Source organism: Epinephelus moara, chromosome 21 (assembly GCF_006386435.1).
Source record: "Epinephelus moara isolate mb chromosome 21, YSFRI_EMoa_1.0, whole genome shotgun sequence".
Lineage (NCBI taxonomy): Eukaryota > Metazoa > Chordata > Actinopteri > Perciformes > Serranidae > Epinephelus > Epinephelus moara.
The window spans coordinates 38,393,227-38,404,358 of NC_065526.1; the positions used below are offsets into that span (position 1 = coordinate 38,393,227).

The 11,132-nt window shown below is 41.5% G+C and overlaps 1 protein-coding gene across 1 annotated transcript in view; it reads right to left on the minus strand.

Moving 5' to 3' along the window:
• Positions 1-11,132, minus strand: part of LOC126382505 (actin-related protein 2/3 complex subunit 5-like) — a 14,099-nt gene extending 2,967 nt beyond the window's left edge. The window contains exons 1-4 of the mRNA XM_050032404.1: positions 10,885-11,132; positions 9,038-9,047; positions 8,925-8,996; positions 6,391-6,564 (exon numbers count right to left, since the gene is read on the minus strand). Coding sequence (XP_049888361.1) covers positions 6,391-6,564; positions 8,925-8,996; positions 9,038-9,047; positions 10,885-11,024 — 396 coding nt within the window. The 5' untranslated portion in view covers positions 11,025-11,132. The remainder of the gene's footprint in view (positions 1-6,390; positions 6,565-8,924; positions 8,997-9,037; positions 9,048-10,884) is intronic.

Consider the following 11,132-nt stretch of genomic DNA (forward strand, 5'->3'; position numbering starts at 1 on the left):
CTAACATGCTAACTATTATTTTTATGTCACTAGTCACTTGAAACAAATTTAGGACGATAGGAGACAGGTTGAAATAAACCGAAATTTCCCTTTAAGCTGCCCTCCCTTTTCCTGGCTAAACAATTCTTTAACAAACTTAAAAGGGTCCCTGAAAAATGAAGAAGAAATGTTCCTTCTTCCTCCTCCTTTTCCTGAGATGCTATGCACTTCTAAGAACTGCTAGCCTGCTTCTCAACTCCTCTTGCAACACATTAATTCCCCCCCTTTCTTCTTCTGTAGCCTTTTTCCACTGCTTTCTTAACTGTCTCCTTTCCTTTACTAACTTCTCTATTTCTCTTTGCCGCCTAGACTTACCTGACTGTACCCACTTACCCCTCTTTCTCTCATGCACCCCAAACCTCTCTGCACCATATGAGTAAATTCCCAGCAAGCACTAGTCGTAATTTAAACGTATTGGCTATATTTAGCTCCGATTTAGTCTAGCTACATGTAACCCAAATCTAGCCGATTTAATTTTGAAATTGATTAAATGTAATTTCGCCATTGCAGATGGCGTGCGGTATGATATTCAATCACGTATGGAGAGTCAACAGTAATTAACATATGTTTATCTCCATTTTTTGGACATGGTCTCTACATAGCTGCATAATTGATGACGTCTACACTTTGGCTATGGTTAGACGTCTACCAAATTTTCACTGACAGCCCAAATTTAGCCTAGACGTCAGGTCTTCATGTAGACGGCTATTAGACGTTTTTTAAACCAAAAAATGCTTGCTGGGCTCCCATCTTTTCTAACTTTTCTATGGCATTTCCTCTAAGCCTGCTTAAGATTACTGACAATTCTCTATTAACTACCTCCCATTCTTTACTGTCATTTGTCCTAGGCCATCTAACTCTAACCTTTTGCTCCATGGTTCTCTCTCTGACTGGCATACTGACCTCAGTGTCACCTGCATCCTCTCTTACTACCCCCTCCTTCTCCTCCTCAGTGGCAGTGTTACTCATGTCCTGCCAACTGTGGTTTTTTACCTGCCACTGGACTTCATCCAACTGACTCGACTGACTTCTTAGGAAGTACTGATCAATGCAGCTACTCTGCCCTTTCTTTGTCACGTACTTCTTTTTTCCCCTGATGAGTTTTGAGGACTTTTATTGATGTTACTTTCTGCCAGCCGCAAGGACAAACCTGAAGCATCTTGTTCTCGACTGTGCTAATTTTGTCCTCTACAGATGCCTGGTGGATAGGTCCGTGCCCCTATCCTTCACTGAGTCACAGATCCAATGCATAGTCGTATCTGTTCCAATGTCTGTTACCATGTAATCCACCTGTCAGTCATTTTACACCCCAGCTCTCGCTGACTCTTGGGGTATTTTCCCTATGTTGGCTGTTGCTAATTTTGGTTGTAGCTAGGCTGCTAGGCCTCACCACTGCTGCCATGGGCTGCTAGCCCATGCCAGCATCTTTGGGGTCTTTTCCCTCCTGTCAGCTGTCTTTCCAAGCGGTCACATGGTCTTTCCCTTGTTGTCAGCTGTCCTATTCACAGCAGTCACTAGCTGGGCTAGTTCTAAAATCAATTATACAACAGTTAGTTCCGGCCCTGCAATCTGATTCGTCGAGAGACAGTAAAACTGTGATGATATTGGAGTACAACATCACTGTTATTTCACTGTGTATGTATCACTCCGCCTCATAGCTGATTGCAATCAACAATCAAATCAAAACTGACGGTTAGTGTCAGTTAGGTCAGCAGTTGCGTTGTAGGCTAATTAATTCATCCACTGTCAAACAGCCAAAAATATGGATTTATTTCCTAAAATAAGTTTTGAATTGAACTATGAATGGTCATCAGAGGAAGATGAGGGAGAGGAGAAGCTGAATCCATCTGAGCACACATCCAGGTTTGTCAGTGTTTCATCAGCGGAGCTCAATGACTTGGAGAAAAGCAACATACTGTCAGATCAGAAGGCAGAGTCGGCTGTGCCTGTGAAGCGACAGTCCACCATGCAGTCACCAGAGACTTATTTCACCGGCTGCACAATTAATGGAAACGTGCAGATAAATGTGTATAAAGAGTAAGTGCCTGGCGCACCATGTCTGCGTTACATAGCAACGGTGACAGCGGAGTCCTGAGGGAACTATTTTTGTTGGCGGAAGACAAATAAAATGCTTAAATTATCTATTTTGTCCTCATTTTTCAACATTTCTTAATCAGCCTTGCTTATTTAACTGTTGAACTGTTGTATAAAAGCAATATCACACTCGAGCTCGTGATGTTGTACTGTGATATCGTCACGGCTGTGATTCGTCACAGCCGTGACGATATCACAGTACAACATCACGAGCTCGAGTGTGATATTGCTTAAATAAACACAAGAAGTTTGTGCTCTAGAGAAAGGGTCAATATTATCATGCATCCCTAATAGTGAGATCATGTGACATGCGATTTAACTAATTGCATGACTTCTGGAGGTAATTGGTAGCACTAGGTCTTATTTTTTTTGGGGGGGGGGGGGGGGACTTGGGGGGGACGTTGTTGTTTATTTACATTTTTTAAAACAAGTTTTTATTTTTATTTCACTTCACCAATTTTGACTATTATATGTAGGTCCATAAAAAAATCCTAATAAAAATCAATTGAAATTACAGGCTGTAATGCAACCAAAAACATCATGTCTGCCTGGACACTCACCATTCTGCATACAGAGCCAACAGATCCACAGAGGACACCATCTCCACTGAGTCCTCAAACATCTTGAAAATAACAACACCTACCTACATCAGAATGCTGTCTGATGATTTCAGCTCAGCGTTCAACACAATCTCCACCACGAAAGTGAGTAGCAAACTTCAGACTTGAGTACCACAGTCTGCAACTGGATATCGGTCTTCTTTACAAACAGACCCCAGAGTAGGGGTGGGGGAAAAAATTGATACAGCATGGTATCACAATATTTTTTTGATACACAGGCGCTGAGTATCTATCTTTTATTGTATACATTATTCATTTTACAACTTTTGGTACTAAAATAAGAAAATCAATTGCTTTTTCGGTCCACTAGATGGCGCTGATTTTATTTGATTTTTTTTCTGTTGAGGTCAGCAGAGGTCTCAGTCAGTAGCATTTGGCAAGGAGTTCATTAAAACAAAGATGGAGTCACTGGATTAAGAAATCAGAAATGCGCCACTGGCGTTATGACTGACTTATTTAGGATTTTTTAACAGAGAGGGAAGGAGGACTTGGATATGACACATAGGTTTTGCAAGCAGTGTCATATAAGAATAAAACAACTCCTAAGTAACACTGCTTCCTCTTCCTCCTCGTCCGCTCTTCAATTTCAATGAGCTCTGCATCCATGTACGTCCATGTACTCCGTGTTCAAATAAATATGGGTGGTCATCAAATTCAAATGGCTCATCCAGATCCAGTTGGTCAAAATTGGGTAAAAATTCAGAAATGTTTGTTGTGGCAAGTGAAAACACAGAGAGATTTGAGTTGATGCAGGAAGTAACCGCTGGAGTGACCTCACCAAACATGAGGAGTTACTCTGTTTGGAGTAGTCATGGCTGAATTTTTACCCGATTTTGACCAACTGGATCTGGATAAGCCATTTGAATTTGATGACCAGAGAACATGGAGTACATGGACGTACACAGATGCAGAGCTCATTGAAATTGAAGAGTGGACGAGGAGAGAGAGGGAGCAGTGTTACTTCGGTAGAGCATATACTAAAATTGCAACAGGCAAAGGAACATGTCCAAATCCAGCTAAAGGTAAACACAGACGTTCATTTCTCCTTTCCATTATGTTGCGGGATAATTATACTAACAATCCGAGTCTATCTGCATGAAAGAAATGCACTTTTACTGCACATATTTTGACGTTGTTTGACGTTGTCTGAGTGCCCTATTATTTAATATAGCGCACGCTCACGGGCTGCAGGCAGGTCAGCCCGAGCTTTGTACTGGAGAAATGTCAAATACTGAACATCCTATCACTCATTTAGACAAAAGTAGATCGGAAAATAGGGCCCAGGTTGAAAAAAAAGCATTAGTTCCCCTTTAATCTGGCCCCACAGAGGACGTTCAATCTGCCAACAGTTTAGTTTGTCAGGTGTACGCTGCATTTCTGACAGGTTTTATGATGGTGTTGGTCAGTCTGTCTGCTTTTCATCACATTTTGCTGCAATAGAAATGACTAAAGTCAGATGAGCAGACTGAAAACTTAAAGGCGCTGTATGTAAGAATGTGGCCAAAACGGTTACTGCACTCAAATTCAAAATACTGCCGCGAGTCGTGTCCGCCCCCCCTCCCCTACAGATTCGAGGTTGCTGCTCTGTGCTGAATTGCTGCGTTGTGCTCCAGCGTCTGGCAAAAATAAAAGTCCTGCGTATCTGTTGCGGAGGGCTCCGGAGTGCCGCAGCAGAGATGGAGCCGGAACGCAGCACAGCTGCAGCCGGTGGAAACACACACATTGACTAGAACTGAATCCTATCGGCTCCGCTGCCGTGCCAGAGTGCAGATGCAACCAACATGCATCTGGTGGAAACTGGGGGTGATTTGTTTGCCCACGGGCGGCTGCCGTGGCAGGGCTGTGTCGCTGCATCCTTGATCTTCGGTTTTCTAGCGGGCCGTCAGAGCATGTCCGGCTTCTCTGCCGCTACAGCTACAGCTGAGGAGGAGCCGGCTGATAATGCTATGTACCGGGACACTGCTAATGCTGCTTGCCGTGCTGCTAACATTTGTTTCTCAAAAACATCAGTCGGGTGGATGACCGACCTGCACATGGGCTACAATGTATGATCGAAAATGATCAACAGTTGAAAGTATTCGAAATGTCCATCCCCGTCTAGCTATGATGCTAGTTAGCCAACTTTGGCTAAAGCTTACCTGTCGAGGAGAAGAGTAGCCACTTCGACATCCAATTTCAAATTCTTCTCCGCTTTCAACCGTCTCCACCGTTCACAAGCATCTCCTATATAGACCCTCGCTTTGCCTCGAGTTTTGTCTTGGCGTTTTTTGGGAATCATAACGAGGTCGTTTGGGTTTAGTCACACCGTCAGCCATTGTAGCTCAGTCATAACTGTAACTGATGCTGAGACTCTACTGACTGCGTGACTGGTAGACGGCGGTGGGTGGCGCAACAGGCCAAAACACAAATTCAAAACATAAACATGATTTGCAGACCGTAAAATCTTTTTTTAAATGCGAATATTCTGGCTGTACTATTGTTGTCAGTGAGATCAGTATGTTATATGAACATTATTCCTTAGTCTCTGTGACATATTAGGATGATTTGACGACTATTTGCTTTAGATTTCTTACATATAGCTCCTTTAATCTTATGAGTTAAAGCTGATGTTGAAAAAGTTTTCCTTTGGGGTAGTAATTTGCAGTTGGAAAAAGTACTCAGCACATTGCAATACCACCATGATATTGGATTGTGACCTAAATATCGCAATAATATGGTATCATGGGTCCTCTGGTGATTCCCCTGCGCTAGAGCGGTGGTCACATGTTCGATGTTCACACTCTTCTGGTGCTGAACATCAGGGCCCCACAGCACTGTGTGCTCAGCCCTTCCTGTTCAATCTGTACACCCACAACTGCAAGTCCCAACATGGAGAGAAATCTGGTGTGAATTTTAAGGGGCTAAGAAGGAGGCTAAGAGACACACCCTCTGTCTACATCAGTGGAGCTGAGGTGGAGCAGTTTTAGGTTCCTGGGAATCTGCATCCGTGAGAACCTGACATGGTCTTCTCACATCTCCATACTTGTGACAAAATCTCAGAAACGGATGGATTTCTTTAAGACTTCTTAAGGAAGCTGAATTTCTCCGCCAAATTCTTGTTAGCTTTCACAGAGGGGCAACAGAGAGCATCCTGACCGGAAACTTGCATGGAATGTGCACAGCCCAGGAAAACAGAGCTCTGCAGTGGTTGATTTGAACTGCACAGAACATCATCTGTACCAATCTATTCAGCATCGGTGATATCCGTTAGGTGAGGTGCTTGTTCACAGCTCAAAGGACACTAAAATTTAAAACTCACCCCAGTGATACACAAGTATCTGCTGCCGTACCGCGACTCTACAGAATAGCTTCTTTCCTCAATCTGTGGGACTCCTCAACTCATCCTCTGTATTCTACCAACATTTTTTTTTTCTTATTTTCTCGTGTACCTTGAAGGATCTACAACTTGCATTTTTTTGTGCAACCCTGTTTAGAATATCAAACAACCTTGACCTTCAAATTCAAATTTTCACAATCTTTCTCCTAGTCTTATCTGACACTTCCCCACCTCAGACAATACGATATTTTGTTAATCTAAAAAAATATTTATCATTTGGAATTTGTATGACCTTAACTGCAATGATTACAAAGCACATACCTTTTCATGCCACTGCAGCAGCACAGTGCTGCTGTTGTCAGAGGGCGTCTCAAAGCCTCGGTAGATGTATTTCATCAGCAGGTCCACTCCAGCTTTGTCCAGTGAGCCCACAGCCTTCTCTATGTCACTGCTCTTAAAACTGCTCAGCACTTTGACCACGAGCAGCTCTGCTCGCTCCCACACACACACACACACACACACACACACACACACACACACACACACACACACACACACAGTGGATGGTATATATCAAACAATATATATAGCTGAATGACTTGGCTGTCCTTTATCATATGTGTCAAATGGTTTGTTACACAGACCATCTCACAATCTGTCATTGGAATCTGTTTGGATCCGTTTCATCAGTGTCATTCTTGTGAACACAATATTTCAAGCGGACCTTGAGGGAGTTTCCTCAAATTTGGTACAAATGTCCAATTGGACTCAAGAATGAACTTAGAATTTGGTGGTTGAAGGTCAAAGATCAAGCTCACTGTGACCTCACAAAACATGTTTTTGGCCATAACTCAAGAATTTATATGCTAATTATGACAAAATTTGACACAAATGTGTAATATGTCTCATAAAATGACAAAGTGATGACATTATACTGTATGTCCAAAAGGTCAACTTCACTGTGACATCAAAATGTTCTGCAAAATAACGTCATACTGAAGAGGATACATTTGGCCAGACACTGAATTGGTGACACTAATTTTGGGTGCCCACCTTGAAACTGCTGATTGTACAGATTCTATGTGCTGCCAGGTTGAAGATGTGTGTGAAGCATCTATGTTTACACAGACATGGATGTAAACTGTAACTACAATTTGACTGGTTCGCGGAGGCATACAAGCACAAGGTGGTAATTCTAGTAGAGGTACATCTTTCGAGTATGAACACTTAAATAGTCTTTATTTAAATCATTATGTTGTAAAAGTTGTAAAATTTACTAGTGGCCCAAACCAGATTTATCTTCTTACTGTCATTCATGTAAGTGAACCCGAGGTTGAGTGGTTAAGAGCCGGGGTTAAAGGAAACGCTAGTATGCTTGCTCTGTGGGCCAATGGATGCTGAAGATCCAGTTATTTTATACCCAGATGTTTATCTTTTATGTCTTTATCTGCCTCAGAGCAACTTTCATAGGAATAAAGGGGGCCTTGCCATAAACGCTGTATGCAGTTCTCTTTCTGCATCCATGGTCATCACACACACAACTAAACCACGCCTGTAGCTGCCAGTGACTCCTTACAGGACACTGATTTGTTCAAAGCACTGGTGGTTCGGTCACAAACACATAATTTAAAACCTAACTAGATAGATTTTCCTTAGATCTCATTGCGAGAATCCAGCTGCCATGCAAGGTAAGGCTTTCCCTGCTGGTGAAGCTTTAGAACTCTGCAGACTAAAAGACCAACACACAGAGAGATTATTTGTTTTTTCCATAGATTAAGACCAGTTGTGTCATTTTAGCGATCCAGCAAGATACATGTTTTGTCAGCATATGATCAATACATCCAATTTAAAGGAGTTTTGAGAAGAAAATTATTTTATTGTATGAAAGTTAAAATTACCAACATTTACAGGCATCAACACCTGAATCCCAAAACTTAGAAGACAGACTTGGACAGGCAACTGTTAACTTCAAAAACAATAATCGCTCCTGATGAGGTTAGCGTAGAGGCTGCAATATCAGAACTGGAGAGTATTTCTTCATTGAAAGAAGAGCATAGAATGGCACTGGAGGCTTTTCTTGATGAAAAAGATATTTTGGCTCTCCGACAACAACAGTAACATACAGATGGTTCATCCATTCACCTGTCAAGTATTTTGTGAAAGTTCCCAGCTTCTCAGATGGTTCTATGTAACAACAAACCATTTGGTGCTTCAGGTAAGGCCATGTTAGGTTTCATCACCAAATTGTGTCATCATCATCCTCTGGACCCCAGGATCTCTAAAAACTAACTGAGCAGTTTCTAACCTTATATTCTTTTCAAAAGTAGTAGAAAGGGATGAGAAAGGCCAGTTGTTTCCCTTTTCTATTTCTCAACTTTTAGCATCCGCCATCAGTGGACAGTTACCATCAACACTTGGGTTGTTTCGCTATATCCCATGTCTGCCACACATTTTGCTGTTTTGTTCCCTACATAGGATGATGAGTTTAAAACACGGATACTGAGTGTAGAGTAAGGACCCATTTCCTGCGGAAATTACTCTTCAAATCATCTCACATCTTTGAGAGTTTTTTCATAGGATGGATATGCTTGTTGACTGTATGAACCAAATCCCATTCCCAAATACCTAAATCCATCCTCTGCCTGTCCTATCACTTTCCGTAATATGATTATTTACTCATAAATTTAGAAGCAAAAACAATCAATACATGCGGAAAAAATACCAGATTGCTTATTAATGCTTCAAATAAGTCAATGGTCTTGTATCACTGCTATGTGGTGATACATTAAGAAGGTGAAGGATGTCTGGTATTACTGCACTTACACATGGCACTCAGCAGAGACAAATACTGATACCTTGGCCATCTGGTTCTTTGTGTTGATTGGAGGATTCTTCAGCACAGCCTCGAGAGCTGCATTCATGTTCCCCTTGCAGAACAACAGTCAAGGACCACACAGTTACACAGGACAGAGATACTTGTGCATCACTTTGTTCAACTAATGAAACACAAAGAGATGAGAGAAAACGTTTTTCTACAATGTGTACTGCACAGAATCCTCATTTAGCCTCCACCTGACAGGCATCATTGCTTCTTGCCATTAAAAAGTCAACTGTGCCTTCTTATTTAAGATAATTATGTATTGTATAAGGGAGAAAAGCTTGTGCAGCTTGCATTTTTTAGTTACACAACTCCAACTTGCATAAGAGCTATTAGAGACACTAGGGATGCATGATTACATTGGCTCATCATCCCAATCGGCCGATATTGGCTGTAAAATGAAATATTGGTATTGGCCAATATGCCAATTTCTGCCGCTATGACAAACCATATACATATATACATATATATATACGTACATAAAAAGAGAGATGACTGGTTGTATAATGAAATGTAGATCAAAACCTTGTGTCGGATGCTTATGGAGAACGGGAAACAACAGGGGAAAAAAAATCATTAAAAGAGCCAACTTGTTTCGACGACTGCAGGTCTCCGTCAGGGCTTTAAAAACGAGTTTTAAATCTGTTTTTACAAATTTCCCGTAAAAGTAAAATACCCTTAGAAAACAAAAGGCTGTTAATTATTTTTTTCCGCTGGGCTTTTCAAATTTTAAAGGAAAGGTTCTTGAAAATGCATATAAGTCAGACAATAAAAAAATAGTACTACACAATGCAAACACAAATACATAGTGTTAAACCAGTGTAGGCCTACATAGCTTAAAATACATTAATTCATCTTCTAATTGCTTCATCCTCTTGAGGGTCGCGGGGGGGCTGGAGCCTATCCCAGCTGACATTGGGCGAGAGGCAGGGTACACCCTGGACAGGTCACCAGACTATCGCAGGGCTGACACATAGAGACAAACAACCATTCACGCTCACATTCACACCTGCGGACAATTATCAATTAACCTAATCCCCAATCTGCATGTCTTTGGACTGTGGGAGGAAGCCGGAGTGCCTGGAGAGAACCCACACTGACACAGGGAGAACATGCAAATTCCACACAGAGGGGATCCCACACCCGGGATCTGTGAGGCGACAGTGCTAACCACCACACCACCGTGCCACCCACTTAAACATATAAAAATAAAAATAAACTGAGGTACAAGCATACAGATGAGGCATATTCAGTAAGAGGATTCGGGGAATAGAGTAGCATAATTTTCCATATGGATATGGATGACCATATGGATGTACTGATATCTGTATCCGTTATCGGCCAAATAAGTTGTTATACATTGGCTTATCAGATATCAACAAACAAAATCCAATTTTGTGCATCCCAAAGAGCTCTTGTTCTTGATAATGTTAATGAAACCCAGTAACATTCAACTAGGTTTTGTTTTGTTTATTTCTATAATGTTGTTCATGATAGCAGGTTCACAGCAGGTCACTGCTAATTATAACTTTATGTATACTACATAAAGTTTATTTAAAAATAAATTCTGGTTACAACACCAAACGTGACCACACCCTCGTGTGAGCTGACACCCGGAAACGCTACTGTGACAGTCATCCTTCGGATATGTCCTCACAACTGTACTCATTATGTCACATAATATCTCATATGACTACAGTCTAAACGACCGAGATTAAATACAATTAGAAGATATCAAAATGTACTGCGAACTTGAGCTAACTCTGCTAACTTAATGTTACCGAGCATGTCAACAGAACAGAGATGTGCCTGAACCGACATGGTTCATGTTAAGGGATAAAATGTGAATAAACATGTATAAAGGACATAATATAAATAGACATGTATCAAAGGACATAATTTAAACGCACATGTATGCTATTTAAATGAAAGGATATTGTCTGAGCAAAGCGTCCACTTCTGCTTCGTCCGGACCGCCCTGGTTCTCTCCTCCGTCCTCCTCGTCCACAAACTTATTCTCATCGTATTCATCAACGTCTACTTTCCTAAACCGAGCGGAGTCTGTATTTTTAGACATTTTCGAAACGGTAGTAAAGCTTGTTATGGATAGCAGATACCAGCTGTACTGTCCACTTTCCAGCGCTTCCACTTCCTAACTCCTTCACTTCCGCCTCTTCTTCCTCTT